The following is a 17,622-nucleotide window of genomic DNA, read 5'->3' on the forward strand; positions in this document are numbered from 1 at the left end:
AGGAGTTGGAAAGTCTGAGTGATTCCCACTGGGAGAAAAAGAGATGGTGGAGAGATTTGGTAGTAGTGCTCTAGGAACTCTTTCATTGTGTGAAAGCTAATGATTAACCAGTTCACCAGAATTTCCACTGACGTCCTCATAAGGAAAATGGAAACTTGGAAAAAACGAAGTTATGAGCAAATGCAGAAAGGGAAACGATGTTTGATAGAGTGGAACATTGTTATAGGGCAAATTTTATCTTTCAAATCTTTTAAGATGCTAGGGTTTTTTTGGGGGGGGCACAATGCAGGTGACTTCTTAGGTGATGGATTAGAAAAATTCCAGTGGTAGATACTATTTTTTGTTTTACAAGGAATCATCTATTTTTTTTCCTTTTTAAAATATTTCAGCAGCATCTCACTCAACTTTAAATGAGCAAAATTTATTTAACTGTGACATAACTTGTGTTGGCAGGGGGGTCATCTCCCCTGTGCACTTCAGGGCTTCATTGCCTGAGCCTTCATTGCCCTGTTCCTGCATCATAGGATGGAGTTGTCGTGTATGGAAACATTCTGAGTAAAAATGACACTTGCTTTTTAACATAGCATTTTATTTGTTATCTCACATAGATGATGTAAACAGATAAATCAGGAAGCATTATGTACTTCTCTTAAAATATGTAAAAGATCATTGACTCAAAGATGGCAATTAGTTTGCTCTATGGAGAAAAAGGAAACCCCGGTGGTGTAGTGGTTAAGTGCTACAGAGAAAAAGAAAAAGAATAAATCGAATCAAGAGGGATTAGAATTCAAAGAAATGTTTATTGAAAGGGAGGAAAAAAAAAACCCAAACCCGTTGCCGTCGAGTCTATTCCAACTCATTGCGACCCTATATATTGAAAGTTGAAGGCTGTGAAAATTGGAATATATTAATAAAAGCCCAGCATATTTTAAGAGTTCTTTACTACTAGGATCACTTCTCAAGTTTAATTTAATGTGGCTATGTGCATCTTTTTGTAATAATGATTTTAAAGTCCCTCCTAATGCCAGGCACTAGGCTTTTGCTCTAGCTTATTTCAAAACAAGTCTGGAAAGTTTATAGGAGAGTGAGTAAGTTAGATGCTTTTAAGTTATCTTTAAATCTGAAGGCTTTTGTAATAGCTTCTCTCCTCCACTTTTTTCCCCACTGAACAGCTCCCATCGTAAGCACCTCAAATTGTTTTCCTCTGAGCATTTCAAAGAAGAGGTGGTTGTTTTCCACAAGAATGTGCAATGGGTACAGCCTGCCTCTTACATTTATAATTCCTGCAAGAGGTGGAGTTCTTCTAACGTGTTCTGGTTCTCAGTTAAGTATTACAGGGTTGGGGAGAGCTGGGGAAATTTGGCCATTCTTCCTTCTACTTGCCTTGTAATACAAGCAAAGTGGAAGCAGGTAATGCAGAGACGCTTTACGCAGTGCGTGGGAAGGAGTTTATAGTAATTATTTCATGCCTCACAGGAAGCACCTATTTTTGCGGTTATCTTACCTGAATGACATGTTCCAGGTAAAAGGTGTGGAGAGATTGTGAATGTCAGGGTTCATAGCATGTCTGAACATAATGCATCAAGTGAGAGGGTTTTAAATTTACTCCTGACTGTGGGTGGCCCACTAGGGCCAGATATAGAAGTGAGGATATCAGTCCGTGTGACAAGAATCATGGCAACGCGTTATGTAATCCTTGAAATCGCAGACAATCCCATGTCTTCTCCTCTTTCCTCTGTGCCTTTATTTAAAGAATCTTATCAGTTTGCTAGGATCATGAGTGTTTTAGTCAAAAATTGTTGATGGATGATATAGAAGGGATATTATTATGGAGAAGACAAATATGACTATAAACAGTATGGTTGATTTTCCTTTTATTTATTATCATGACAGGTAGGCATTGAATATATTCAGTAATTAGATATTTTAATACATAAATCAGTTAGGGATGCCAGGTGGGAAGCCAGATAATTTATTTATTGTGCTTTAGGTGGAAGTTTACAAATCAAGTCAGTCTGTCACCAAAAAGTTGTACACACCTTGCTATGTACTCCTACCTGCTCTCCCCCTAATGAGCCAGCACATTCCTCCTCTCCACCCTGTATTCTCCGTGTCCATTCAACCAACTCCTGCCTGCCTCTGCCTTCTCATCTCCCCTCCAGACAGGAGCTGCCCACATAGTCTCATGTGTCTACTTGAGCCAAGAAGCTCACTCCTCACCACTATCATTGTCTGTCTTATAGTCCAGTCCAATCCCTGTCTGGAGAGTTGGTTTCGGGAATGGTTTCAATCTTGGGCTAACAAAGGGCCTGGAGACCGTGACTGTCAGGGTCCCTCCAGCCTCAGTCAGACCATTAAGCCTGGTCTTTTTACGAGAATTCAAGATCTGTATCCCTCCGTTCTCCTGCTCCATTAGGTATTCTTTGGAAACCAGATTTTTTGAAGATTTTTTGTCATGGAGTAAGAAAGACATTTTATCCTTGAATTCTTCCATTTGTTAGAAAATTCCATACTGAGTAGTATTCTTTTTTAAATTTCTATTCACTTGTGATGGCTCTGTTTTCTGGAATAAAAAACATTAAGCTTAATCTCATTTTAATGGCAGAGCTCATGTATTTCTAGAACATATAGACCATGTTTGACTTCCCTGCCAAAAAAACCCAACTGCCATCAAGTCAATTCCAACTCACAGGAACCCTGTAAGACAGAGTAGAACTGCCGCATAGAATTTCTAAGGCTGTAAATCTTTATGGAAGCAGACTGCTACATCTTTCTCCTGAGGGGTGGCTGGTGAGTTCAAAGCGCCAAACTTTTGGTTAGCAGCCGAGCACTTAACCACTGTGCCACCAGGGCTCCTTATGTTTGACTTGTTGTTTTTAGTTGTTAGGTGCCATCGAGTCGGTTCCAGCTCATAGTGACTCGATGTATAACAAAGTGAAACACTGCCTGGTCCTGTACCACCCTCACAATTGTTGTTAGGCTTGACTTAGCATGCATTATATAAAACGTATATCCTTTTTATGACCTAATCTAACTAATATATCTTTTTTTAGGTCACTGAAATGATTCTGGAAATGTCTCTTGAAGTTTGGTAAGTACATTTATTTAGTTGAATGGAAAGTATTGGAATTGATCCACGGATTTATTTTGATTGCTAATGAGTATATTGCTAATGAGTATGTATATACATTTTGTATATGAAATAATTCACACAGCTTTGAATATATAAAAGTGCATTCATTTACTTTGATTTTCTTTATCTCTTAATAGCAACAAAATAAAAAAAATCTAATATTCTATGCTTAATGTTCAAGTAGTTGGGTGGTTTAGTAATAGCATAAGGGCTATATCTATTACTGAAATGAATGTAGTTATTTATGTCTATATTGTATTGTAGGTTTGGGTAGATTTTCAAAAACATGAACATGAACATGAACAGAAAACCACAGTAATACTTTTTTATAAAGGGGAAAAATTGAAAATTGAAATTGATTTTGTTCACAGTGGTCAGCAGGACTACAAATGGTAAAGTTCCAGGGAGTGTTTTGCCCTTTCAAAAAAAAAAAGTGGCCTCTAAAACTGGATGTTGGATGTTCATTTGTTATGAATAGTGAATCTTAGGGGTGCAAGGCCTACCTTGGCAATTAGCTGATTAGTAGAGCACACCCCTCTCAATCTTTCTCTGTCTCTTTGAACTTCCCTGTTGAAGCTGGTTTTACTAAAGTTACTAATATGCATTTTACACAAATGTCATGCAAATTAGTTTAAGTCTCATATCTTGTGATTCCACAAATGCGTGATAAATAGACACATTGGGTTTAGACATTTCTTTCCCTTATTTTGACGTTGGTTTGACTTCGTAAATTATTGGCATAAATTATCACTCTCAATATATCTCAGCAAATATCACACGAGAGTGGAAGCTATTTTGTTGCATTATTTTGCATTAAGTTGATTCTTGCTTTAAATTGGTATATTTTGGCTTGAGATTAGAAATGAATTTTGTTATTTGACTGACAATGCAAGTAATGCTGTTTGTCGTAATGAGAAGTGGTCTTCATTGAGGTTAATTAGGACCATATTATGCAAAACAATAAGCTTTAACAATAGCAATATTATTAGAAAGCCTAGAAAATCTCGGTGACATATTGTACACATGTCAGGAAGCAGTTTACTATATTATTTATAGTGAACTTTAATCAAATTCTATTTTTGTCTGTTAATTTATACCTTAACTCTAAAGTGGGAATGTCTTCTTTAAAAATTTTTTAAATTTTCCATATAATATCTTTTGTTAAATATAATATAAAGTTGAGAAAAATTCATTATAAAATTAAAGATATATGTAAAAAAGAAATAGACAAACCATAATTACCAAGTATATAGAATTATTAACATTTTTTGAATTTTCTTCCAGATTTTTTTTTTTTTTTTTACTGATATCTTCTGAACATTTATGTTCATTGGGCTTTACATATACATATATATTTTTAAATCATGCTTTTTATGCTTAATATAAGATAAGGATCAGCATGGTATATTACAAAAAACATGAGTTCTGGGTTTAAATCTACTACTTCCTACTTATGTCAACAGTTAAAAGATTCCTAGTCATTTTTTTACTCATGTATAGAAAAAACAACAACAACAACAGTACCTTATGAGCATAGTTACGCCGTGGCCGCAACAGCAGGCTCACACACAGCCGCAGTTGTGAGGAGGGCGCAGGACTCAGCGCTTCCTTCTGTCGTCCGTAGGTTTGCTCTGGGTCGGAGCTGAGTCGGTGGCACCTAACAACGACATAACATAAGTACGGTTATTGTGATAATTAAATGATATGTTCTTTCTAAAGAGTGTATACTACAGGAAATTTTCTTACATATACGCAACAAGCTGGTAATAGTATTGTTTGAAATAGTAAAAAAAAAAAAAGTGGAAGCAGCCTCAATGTTCACAGATAAATAAATTGTGAGGTATTTGTAGAGTGCGAATACTCTACAATAGTAACATTGATTGAATTAAATCTACTTATGAAATAGATGAATCTCAAAACCAAAATGTTCAATGAAATAAAAAAAAAACTTTGCAGAAGAATGCATACAGTGAGATATCATTTATTAAAAATAAATCTGTAAAATGATCCTATTATTTAGGGACAAAAATATATATTGAAAAAACCCACCCACTGCCACTGAGTCGATTCCGACTCATAGCGACCCTCCAGGACGGAGTAGAACTGCCCCATAGAGTTTCCAAGGAGCGCCTGGTGGATTTGAACTGCCGGCCTCTTGGTTAGCAGCTGTAGCACTTAAAATATATATTATAAAATTATAAAGAAATACATTGGAATGATAAAGACAAAATTTAGGGTAATGATTACTTTTGTGGGACAGAAAAGGAAATACAGTAAGGGGAATTCACAGAGACAACTGTGTAGATGAGATTTTTATCCCAACCTAATATTTTACAATAAATGATAGAAAAAGAGTTTAGCCCAAGACTTGACTTAAAAAATGATAATTCACTATCCTACTGTTTTCCCCCCTTGTGACATACTCTTCATAAAAAAGATCGTATTTAATAATTGTATAACGCAATGCTTCGATATGCTATAATTTAATCGTTTCCTTATTTTTGAATAAATAGGTTAAAGGATTCTTTCAAAATTTACGGTTATTTCCCTTAAAGTAGATATCCAGAGGTCAAATGCACATTTTAATTAATTTTGGTGCTTGTTGCCAAATTGCTTTTTAAAGTATTTTGCAAAATTTTACTCACAAAATGAATGTATGAGAATAATAGGGTTTTTTTTGGGTAATAGAGTTCTCTTACCTTTTTCTGAGCCCTGGTGGTATAGTAGTTAAGAGCTCAGCTGCTAACCAAAAGGTTGGCTGTTGGAATTCAGCAGCTGCTCCTTGGAAGCCCTATGGGGCAGTTCTACTCTTACCTATAGGGTCACTATGAGTCAGAATTGACTCAATGGCAATGAGTTTTTACCTTTTCCAGCACTGGAAAGTAGTTACTGAAAAAATGTATATTTAGAAATAATTAGTTAATTTACTAATGCATGGAAACCCTGCTGGCGTATTGGGTAAGTGCTACGGCTGCTAACCAAAAGGTCGGCAGTTCGAATCCACCAGGCACTTCTTGGAAACTTTATGGGGCAGTTCTGCACTGTCCTGTGGGGTTGCTATGAGTCGGAATTGACTCCACAGCAACGGTTTTGGTTTTGGTTCTAATAATACATTATTGTTGTTTAAATTTGCAACTAAATTTAAAAATATTTTTCATTATAAATCAAATTTATTCTTTCGTAATCTATCTATACTTGTCTTTTGGGAAGTAGTAATTAAGGTATTATTTGTAATGATCACGTATCACTATAGAGAACATAGCCCAGAGGCTTTGCAGTATCTTCTCTCCTTTAATATTTTACAGGAAAGAAATACACTTAACTAACAGGAATGAGATTTACATTTAATTCAGTCTCAAGGGAAGAACTTAGTTTTATGAATGGCAAAGAGACAATATTGTATTCGTGATATTTTTGGTATCTACATTTTAGATTTAATCACAGTGTAGATGCTGGCTCTTTTTTTTTTTTTTTTTTTTTACTGTTTTTAAATCCAGTACTGGCATTTAGAGTTCGGCGTTAGGACCTGTCTTTTTTGTGTGAGGTATTGGTTCATGGTAGAAAGTACATCACTTTCTTGCTGTGGTATCCTGGACTAGTAACCTAACCTTTCAGAGCCTCAGCTTTCTAAAGTGTAAAATGGAACTGTAATATATAATAAAATATATTGTATAGTAATGTATAATGCTTACTTTTCATAGCTTTTGTAATGATGCATATATAGGGCCTAGTGTGGTTTCCGGCTTGGTTGGAGGTATTTGAGAAATTACTGCTGCCATTATCAGAAAATAAGAATATATGATTTAAGGATTCCGAAGTCTTCAGTCTTAATTTCATTTGTGATTGTCTGAAGTCCTACCATTAGAAGCTCCTTTCTTTATCAGAGGGAATCCATTAAACAAGACAATTTATTAAGGCAATATTTCTGCAAGAAACTTCCTCAGAATATAGGCTCCTTAGGATGTTGGTATGTGTTGTGTTGGTGAGGCAGGGATGGTAGAGGGAAGGGTGGGATTTCTCGGAGAAGTAAACTTAGGAAATGCTGTACCAAACAAATAGAAACAAGCTTCTTTAATGAAGCACTCCTCAAAGCCTTTAATACAATATACATCTTATTGCTTGTTTTTTTTTCTAAAACATCTCATACACCCTGTTTTCTGAAAACATGCTGTGGAACATTCTGCTGTAAGATAATCATAATTCTATACTCCTGTTTTAGGTCTCTTCCTAGGAAATGGCTTGATTGGAGCAGAAAGCATATATTAGTGTAGCTTCTGGGGACTTGAGGGAGCTAGATTGATGATTGAAGTAAAACAAGGCTACTGGCATTGGCTCATGACTTGTTTTATTCAACAGCTCAGCCCCAGACCTTCGATTTAGCATGGCTCTCTGTGATCAGGAGAAAACTTTCAGACAACAAAGAAAAGAAAAAATAAAGGAGAACATGAAGAAACTCTTGGGTCCAGAGAATAGTGAAGGCTTGTATTCTACCCGTGATGTGAGTTGTACTTTTTCTTTATTACTTGTTATTAAAATTTAACAATAATTTTGTCTCTAAAAATGTCACCCAGATACGGTGATATTGAGATCGAGCATTATTTCTTCAGTCTTTGAAGGTGAGGTAAGTGGTTTATACGTTTTACTTGGATCCACAATCAGTGCCTGTGGAAGCAGCAGTCAAGAAATCAAACAGCGTGTTGCATTGGGCAAATTTGCTGCAAAAAACCTCTTTAAAGTGTTAAAAAGCAAAAATGTCATTTTGAGGTCCAAGGTGTGCCTGACCCAAGCCACGGTATTTTCAAATCACCTCGTATGCATGCATAAGGATGAACCGAAGAAGAATTGATGCCCTTGAATTATGGTGTTGACAAAGAATATTGAATATATGGACTGCCAGAAGAATGAATAAACCTGTTTTGGAAGAAGTACAGTCAGAATACTCCTTAGAAGCGGGATGGAAAGACTTTGTCTGGCTTACATTGGACATGTTATCAGGAGGGACCAGTCTCTGGAAAAGGACATTATGCTTGGTAAAGCAGTGGGTCAGTGAAAAAGAGGAAGACCCTCAATACGATGGACTGACACAGTGGCTGCAATGATGGACTCAAGTATAGCAATGATGATGATGAGGAAGTGCAGGACCAGGCAGTGTTTTGTTCTGTTGTACACAGGGTCTCTATGAGTCGGAACAAACTCGATGACACGTAACAACATCAACAGATGGTTTATAAATGGAAAATCTTTGCACAGGTCATCCTAAATGCTGCCCATATTTTGTAATATTTATCAGATGTCATTTTTTAAAGAAGCATGTTGTCGTTTTTGTTGTTAGCTGCTGTCAAGCCAACCCCCAACTCATGGTGACCCCATGCTTTACAAACTAGAACTGCTTCAAAGGATTTTCTTGGCTGTAATCCTGTTGGAAGGAGTTTACCAGGCCATTCTTCCACAGATATGCTGGGTGTATTCAAACTGCCAACCTTTAGGTTAGCAGCCGATTGCAAACCACTTGCACCACCCAGGCTCCTTTAAAGAAGCATACTTGTGCACAAATAAAACATACATTTCATTAATAAGAAAAATTTAGTCTCATATATAAGAGGATCATTGAATTTTAATAAAGAATAAAGCAAAATAACTATGAGAACTATCATTGCAGAATAAGAAGAAAATGTTATAAATTTTGGTAATGATAATACAATTAACAAAAATAAGCAAATGTGAATAAAACCAAATCCATTGCCGTCGAGTGAATTCCGACTCTTAGCAACCCTGTAGGACAGAGTAGAATTGCCCAGTAAGGTTTCCAAGGAGCAATAGTGGATTCAAACTGCCAACTTTTTGGTTAGCAGCCAAGGTCTTTACCATTGCACCATCAGGGCTCCAATTCTTCATATTTCATAGCAGGGAGTTAAAAGATATCATCCAAAAATGACCGCTGCATTTTAAAGTTTTTCGTAATCCTATTTAGGTAGAGATCTTTCAATTAAAATATTTTTGTGAACAAATATTGAAAGAACAATTCTTCCATGATACTTCCAGTATTTATTTTGAATTCCAGTATTTATTTTATAATGTGAGGAGGCTTAGTGGCACAGTGGTTAATCGCTCAGAGGCTAACCCAAAGGTCAGTGATTCAAACCCACTGGCTGCTCCGCTGGAGAAAGATACGGCAGCCTGCTTCTGTAAAGATTACAGCCTTGGGAATACTATGGGGCAGTTCTACTCTGTCCTATAGGGTCTCTATGAGTCGAAATGGACTCAAAGACAATAGGTTTAAGTTTTGGTTTCTTGTATAATGCAGTTTTTTACTATCTATCCATCCATTTGTTCTTTCATCCATCCATCTATTGATCTATTGATCGATTTTTCTATTCTGAAATCTACAAAGATGAATGGCTGCAATGATGCTCATGAAATGATATGACAGTTTCTTGTTAGTGGCATATTAGGTAGTTTTTTACTTATTTCTTTGAACTGTTCTGTTCATTGACTATTTTAAATGAACATGATTTATTGTCAGGAAACTAATAATTTAATTAAATACACAAGTAACTATATATGTACACACACCCATACATGAACACTCACTTCAGGGATTTGAGTTTATTGCTAGTTAAGGGCAAAATACAACTGGAAATGAGACATAGATTCTGAGTAGGGGCCTGAGAGACATCACCAGACCCTGCTCCGCTGCACCAGATCTGAGGCGTGACATGAGAAATCTGTGATGCACTTCCAGTTGTAGCTGATTTCTAGATAGCCAGGATGCCATTAGAAAAAGGGCACCAATAACTTAATATGGATTGCTCCATAAACATCACGTCCTTCCAGTCAGCTCCTGAACACATGTTAGCAGATGGAACATAGCTTTTATTACTTGTAATAAGAAGCAGATGGTATACAACAAACAGTGCCCCTGGCTCAAAAGATGTCTGGGCAGAGTTGATGACTCTTCCATGCTCACCCAACTTTATGTCATGGATGAGGGACTTAAATGGGATAATCACAGGATATTCCAATCCCCCCTGGCTTCCAGAAACTGTCCTGGTGGATATAAAGAACTCTTCCATGCAAGCCTTCTACCTGGCATCATGGGAGCCTACCCTTTGCCAATCTCTTCCTGGCCAGGTAGGTCCGCTTAGGTGGGCTGTAAGTTTAATGCTATGTGTGCCCCACTGGTACCATGGCTGAGGAGACAAAGAAAACTTCCTTTCCCAGATATTTATATCCCCAGCCTAAGTGACTAATTGTATCTTTTAACCCTGCTAACAAACATCCTACCACACCATGCCGCCCTGACTTCCTGAGGGGGAGGTGATGTTTAGCCCAGAATTTTATCTTCTTAATCTTGCATACAAACATCAGGCCTCAGTGGGGGTGGTGGTTTGTTCTGAGGCCTAAAGATGCCAACGGGAAGAGGAATGGAGAAGACCATGGCCTACTGGCTTGTCCAAAGTATTTACTCCTCACGGGGAGCCAGATAGGCACTCCCCAACCCACATATAATTGCATATTTCCCAGTGTGTTTTTTGTGTGAGCACAGGCTGAAATGCCAGTCTGCTGATATTAGAGTGGCTCTTGATGTTGTGGGAACAAGCTCTCAGATAAGAAGCTTAGGGGAATTTTGGCTAAAAGGAAGCTAAGGAGAGAAGCGAAACCTCCATTTGAGTTTCTGTTTGAAAAAGAGACTCCCTTCAATCCTGCATGTTGCTGGTCACTGTGACAGATCCCTTGTAGAATCTGTGGTTGATTATTTTCTCAGGTTAATTGGTCTTTAAAGGCAATTCCTTTTCTACATATTATTCAGAAGTTTCTAGGTTCCTGGGAAGTGATTCATTTTTTTTTTTTTTTTATAGATAGTAAAACTTTTAGCAGTAATTCTACAATCTTCCTCTTTTTCTTCCCACTGCTTATTTGGTATTGTGATTCTTTTGGAGAAAAAAAAAAATTCAGTGTTTTTTTTTAAACTGGCTCAGCTGTCAAATGTCACTTATTGAGATAATGTGCTAAGTGCTGGAGATGAATAAAGCTGGGATGGTTAACACTCTAGTTAACAGCCATAGTTACACTCCTTGGTGAGTTTAAAGCCTAGTTGGAGAGAAAGACATTTATGCAGATAAAGCCAATGATGTGTTAAGTTCTTTAAAAAAGAGGTGTGGGTAGAGGGATGTAGGAGCTTTGAAGGTGACCCATTCTATTTCTGAGGTAGAGATGACGGGAAAGACTTCATAGAGTTGAAGACGGATAGCTGATTTAGGCCTTGAGAAATGAATTTGCTAGAAGATAGAGGAGGAAACTGATACCTCTGTGAATTCATGATCATCAGCTTCATCTGGACAACTCAGTGTTTCCCTGTTTACTTGCTTTTTGGTTCTTGGCAATGGTTATTTCCTTCTACCTCAAATGCTGGTAACCCTGGTGGCATAGTGGTTAAGTGCTACGGCTGCTAATCAAAGGGTCAGCAGTTCAAATCCACCAGGCACTCCTTGGAAACTCTACGGGGCAGTTCTAGTCTACTCTGTCCTATAGGGTCGCCATGAATCAGAATCGACTTGACGGCACTAGGTTTGGTTTGGTTACCTCAAATGCTGACCCATCCTCTGCTCCTTACACAACTGATGGAGTTACCTCCTAGTTGTAGAGAAATTAAGTCATCTGATGAGAAATTGTTCTTTTCTTGCCATCACAAGGACCTATTCCATAACCTATAAAGATCCTTTGCAACTTCTTTCCTATTTCAGTCAAGGAAGTATCCCCCCACCCCCTTCTTTTTTCTCAGACGTACATCCCTATCAGCTATGGATCCCAAGCCATTATCATTACCAGTTACTGTTGAGTCTGTTCCAATTAATGACAACCCTGTGTGTGTCAGAGTAGAACTGTGCTCCATAGGGTTTTCGATGACTGACTTTTCAGAAGTGGATCATCAGGCCTTCCTTCTGAGGTGTCTTTGGGTGGACTTGAACCTCCAATCTATCAGTTAGCAGCTGAGTGTGTTAACTGTTTGTACCACCCAGGGACTCCAAAACCAAAAGAATAAGACCAGACCTATTGCCATCGAGTCGATTACAACTCACAGAGAGACCCTATAGGACAGAATAAAACTGCCCCATGGGGTTTCCAATGCTGTAAATCTTTACAGAAGCAGACTGCCACATCTTTCTCCTTGTGGAGTGGCTGATGGGTTCGAGCTGCTGATCTTCCGGTTAACAGCCAAGTGCTTGACCACTGTGCCACCAGGGACACTAAACCTCTATTAAAAACCGCAAAATAGCAATTGTTCAACCCACCCATCTTATTCCCCATGTATACTGTAAACTTCTACCTCTCTATGGTATACTTCCTATAAATATCTAAGCATGCTCTAAACTCCCCTGTTAAAAAAAAAAAAAAAAAAACTCCCTAAAGTCTACATTCCTTTCTACCTTCTACTTTATCTGTGCCTTTGTTTTAACAAACATCTCTACGGTTTTCTACACAAACTCATTCCATTTCCTCACTTTCCTCAGACTTCAGCCCTCATTGTTCTACTGCAGCTACTCCCCTGGTTACCAGTACACACTAATAAACACAAAAGTCACTGTTCTGGCCTTACCTGACTTGACCTAGCAGTCACAAATGACAAAAATTTCCCTACTTACAGAAATGTTTCCAACCCTTGACTTGCTTACTCCCTTCTCCTAGTTTTATCATGCCTCTTTGGTTTCCTTTAACAGATCTTCCTCCTCTTTAAATATAAGAATTCCTCAAGACTCAGTACCAGGCGGTCTTCTTTCCTCATTCTATTTGTTCTTAAGTGATTTCTGTCTCCCCCATGGTGCCCTTCATCACCTGTATGCTAAGAACTTTCACATTTATATTAACAACTTAGAACCTCCCTTCTAAGCTTCAGACGTGAATACCTATATACCTACTCGATATCTTCACCTATATACCTTGTGATATTTCAAACTCAGCTTGTCTAAGTCTGAACATTAAATCTTCCCCTTCAAAATTGCTTTACCTTCATTAATACCTATCTTAACCAAAAACCAAACCCACTGCCATCTGGTCGATTCCGACTCGTAGCAACCCTATATACCTACCTTATTGAATGATATTATGAGACACTCGACAGTCTTCTGTAACATCTCCCTCACTTTACCCCTTCCCAAATCTACTCTGTAATAAAGAGATTACATCTCCTAAAACAAAACAATAAAAAAAATGAAGCAAAGTGCTCTGGGATACACCCATGTTAATCTATGTGACTTGCTACCACTCTAGTTTAAACACACCACCATCCACGCACACCAGCTATATTATAAAAGCTTCCTAACCTCCAGTCACATCTCTGTGTCTCTACTTGTGCCTGCTCTCCTTCTTCCCATTTCCCCCTTACACTGAATGATCTTTTAAAGAGTGATCTTTAAAAAAAAAAATCTGATTATCAATCCCAGGCTGAAAGTTTTTCCTCACCCCACATATTTTCATCTCCATTTTGCCAGTTCATCCCAAATTCACTACACTCCCTTGTGCAAGATGTCTGTGCAGAATTCTTTTCCAACAGGAGTGCTTCCCATACCTTGTTTTTTCTCATTGCACTATGCACTCCTCACCCATACTTCTCCTCTTCCCATCTCAGGCCCTTTTCAACTAACTAATCTCCTCCCATTCTTTTTTTATCTCTATCTATCTATCTATCTATCTATCTATCTATCTATCTATCTATCTATCTATCTATCTATCTATCTATCTATCTATCTATCTGTCTGTCTGTCTGTCTGTCTGTCTGTCTGTCTGTCTGTCTGTCTGTCTGTCTGTCTGTCTGTCTGTCTGTCTGTCTGTCTATCTATCTAATCTATCTATCTATTTTTTATTGGACTTTAGATGCAGGTCTACAGAGCAAATTAGTTTCTCATTAAACAATTAATATGCATATTGTTTTGTGATAGTGGTTGCCAATCCCATGACATGTCAACACTCTCCCCTTCTCAACCTTCAGTTCCCCATTACCAGCTTTCCTCTCCCCTCCTGCCTTTCGTCCTTGCCTCTGGGCTGGTGTGCCCATTTAGCCTTGTTTTGTTTTATGGGTCTGTCTAATCTTTGGCTGAAGGGTGAATGTCTGGAGTGACTTCAGTGCTGAGTTAAAAGCGTGTTCAGGGGCTGTACTCTCAGGGTTTCTCCAGTCTCTGTCAGACCAGCAAGTCTGGTCTTTTTTTGTGAGTTAGAATTTTGTTCTACATTTTTCTCCAGCTCTTTCCGGGACTCTCTATGGCGATGCCTGACAAAGCAGTCAGTAGTGGTAGCTAGGTATCATCTAGTTGTGCTGGACTTAGTCTCGTGGAAGCTTTGGACTAATCTTTCCCTTGTGTGTTTGGTTGTCTTGTTTCTCCCTTGACGCAGATGGGGTGAGACCAGTGGAGTACCTTAGATGGCTGCCCACAAGCTTTTAAGACCCCATCCCCTCCCATTCTTACTCAGCTCATAGGTAACTTCTTCTGAGACTCTCTCCCTCACCAAGCCTCCCCCCTCCCACCCAGTCTAAGTTAGGTCTCTCAGTTATATCCTCTTATGGCACATATATGCACTTTACCTTCTCAGCATTCACCACAATTGTATTTAAAAAATACTTGTGTAATTGTTCATTTAATGTCTGTTTTCTTCTTTAGAATGTAAGTTTCAAGAGAATAAGGCAATATCTGTCTTATTCATCTCTATATCCCTAGCACCTAGCATAGCTTCTAGCACATGGTAGATCCTCAGTGAATATTTTAAGAGTTCAGGGAAGGGCTTTCCAAACTGTTATGGATTGAATTGTGTCCCCCAAAAAGATATGTCGAAGGCCTAATCCCTCTGTGAACATGACCTTGTGTGGGGAAATAGGGACTCTCTTTGAAGATCTTATCAGTTATGTTAATGAGGCCATACCACAGCAAAGTGGGTCCTAATCTCTTCTGAGTGGTGCTTTGTAAAAACCACCAGACAGGGAGAAAAAGTCACACACGGGGGGACACCAAGGATTGCTGGCATCGACTAGAGGCTAGGAGAGATGAGATGGAATTCATAGTTCCACTCTCAAAACTCTTGGGAAAGACATGAATTTGGGGAGGGGAACAGAAGGCAGAGTATTATAAATTAAGTTGTGTTCTCCCCCAAAATATGTCAATGTCCTAACTCCACACCAGTGAATGTGACCTTGTTTGGAGAAATAAGATTTTTCTTTGCTTAAGGTTACCAGTTAAGTTAACAAAGTCACACCAGAGTAGGGTTGGTCCTAATCCTAATCCATTCTGAGTAGTGTTTTATATTTGAGAAGGACAGACATTGGCACAGAGTCACCTGAGAGGGGGGAGGGGGGTGATAGACACCATGTGATGACAGAGACAAATGTATCTACAAGCAGCAAAAGAGGGATGAGCGAGTGTACAGGTAGAGGCAGTTGTTTTGCAGTACATTCATGGGATGCATTAACTAAAGAGAGGGATTGGGTATAGAAAAAGAAGATTGCCAGTATCAGGTCATTAGGGAGGACCCTAGGTTGAGGAGAAGGTTTCAATGAGGAGAAGACGCCCATTTTGGACTGCTGAATTAGAAATGTAAGACGAGACATATGGATGCAGGTGTCCAGTTGGTCTCTGTTCTTAGATTCTTCTTTTCAAAAGGCAACTGGGGTAGATGGGAAGGAGAGGGAATGGAGGACTCAAAGCTTAGGGTACACTGAGCTTCTGTTAAGGATGACGATATACTTTGGGAAAGGGGAGGGGTTGAATGACGTGATGGACATAATTAACGTCACTGGTCTGTGCATGTAAAGATTGTGAGAATGTCACAAGTTTTATTACATATGTATTTATCACAATAAGAAAAAAATGAACAAAAAAATGATTTTCTGCTATAAGTTATAGAGTTCTGAGACACTCCCCCTCTGAAAAGGAGTATTAGCAGGTTTCCTGGGAAATAGAATTTGAGTTAGTATTCCCTCAAATGACGGTATATTGACTTTTAGTCAGCAGATGGGAAATGAGGTAATTTTGCCTTCTCTCTAGGATATCCTTTAAAAATATTAAACTCATATGTTTGGAAGTCATTTCTAGAATTAAGACTTTTTTTGTTGCTTTAGTTTTAGTCTGGATTTCTTTTTCTTGGCAAAAGCAGTGTATTCACCACCACCCATTCCCATGAAAAAATAACATTTTTTCAGTTGATTTTAATCCCAGGCCAAGGGGCTGTTCTGCCCGCACTTCCCTTGCTCCCTGCTAAGATCTTTACTTTCTATTCAGTAGTGGTCAATTGGCCTCCCTGAGGTGTGGAAGAGTGGGCTGTGTAGCGGCTGTGAAAAGAAGGCGAGCGGTTCCACTCAAGTCTGAATGCAGAGACTGTGCTTCTCTTGCTCTCAGACAGTTCCCCAACAAACAGACCGCTGTGAGATTAGGGCCTAAATGTTGAATTAAAATGTTGAATGAATTTGGGTTGTAGGAATCTGGGTACATTGCTTAACCTCTGTGCTTTGCTTGCAAAATGAAGGTAATGTTTCTTACTGGGGTGAGGGGGTGAGTACTAATGCTAGCAGAGAATTCGGTGCCGTGTACAGGGCGTATAGTAGTTACACAGTGAAATAATAAACCCGAAACAACCAAACCAACAAATAAACAAGCGAACCAGTTGCTTCTGAGTCATCTGACTCACGGTGAGCCCGTGTGTGTCAGAGTAGAGCTGTGCTCCGTCGGGTTTTCGATGGCTGATTTCGGGGCACTGGGTAGTATACTCCTTTTAGTCCCTACGTGGAGCACATGGTTAACGCGTTTGCATGCTAATCGAAAGGCTGGAGGTTTAAGTCTACCCAGAGAGGTGCCTTGGAAACCCTCGTGGCATAGTGGTTAAGTGCTACGGCTACTAACCAAAAGGTTGGCAGTTCAAATCCACCAGGTGCTCATTGGAAACTATGGGGGCAGTTCTACTCTGTCCTATATGTCCTATAGGTTTGCTATGAGTTGGAATCGACTTGATGGCAGCAGGTTTTTTTTTTTTTAGAGGTGCCTCAGAAGAAAGGCTGGGGGTCTACTTCTGAAAAATTAGCCACTGAAAGCCCCACGGAGCACGGTTCTACTCTGACATACGTGGGGTCACTCTGAGTTGGAGTTGACTCAACAACAATGGTGTTTTTGGTTTAGTATACTCCTTGGTGCTGCTGTTTTGGGACATAACACCCCAGAGAAATAATTGTCACACTTAATAAAACTTTGGTTTTCCTGCTGGGAGAGTAAATTAGTCAAGAAGGTAAGGATTCTAATAACCCAAGTGTTTTATTCTCCTAAGCACAAAGTATTTTTAAATTTATCGATTTTAATCATGTGGATGGAAGTCTTTCTAGAATATACAATTTCTTGCCTCAGATGGAACTAATTTGAGTTTTCTTATGTCCGCTTCTTAAATTATTGCAATCAACTGCCATTTCCCCACACTCCATGTGTCCCCTTGAAATAATTCCTTCAAACCACTTTTTT

At 38.6% G+C, this 17,622-nt stretch overlaps 1 protein-coding gene across 2 annotated transcripts in view; it reads left to right on the forward strand.

Annotated features, from left to right (window-relative positions):
* Positions 1–17,622, forward strand: part of PLA2G4A (phospholipase A2 group IVA) — a 166,091-nt gene that overhangs the window by 78,813 nt on the left and 69,656 nt on the right. For both annotated transcript variants that reach the window (XM_049868059.1, XM_049868060.1), the window contains exons 6-7: positions 3,054–3,091; positions 7,490–7,631. In XM_049868059.1, coding sequence (XP_049724016.1) covers positions 3,054–3,091; positions 7,490–7,631 — 180 coding nt within the window. The remainder of the gene's footprint in view (positions 1–3,053; positions 3,092–7,489; positions 7,632–17,622) is intronic.

The sequence above is a fragment of the Elephas maximus genome, chromosome 24 (assembly GCF_024166365.1).
Source record: "Elephas maximus indicus isolate mEleMax1 chromosome 24, mEleMax1 primary haplotype, whole genome shotgun sequence".
NCBI classification, from domain to species: Eukaryota; Metazoa; Chordata; class Mammalia; order Proboscidea; family Elephantidae; genus Elephas; species Elephas maximus.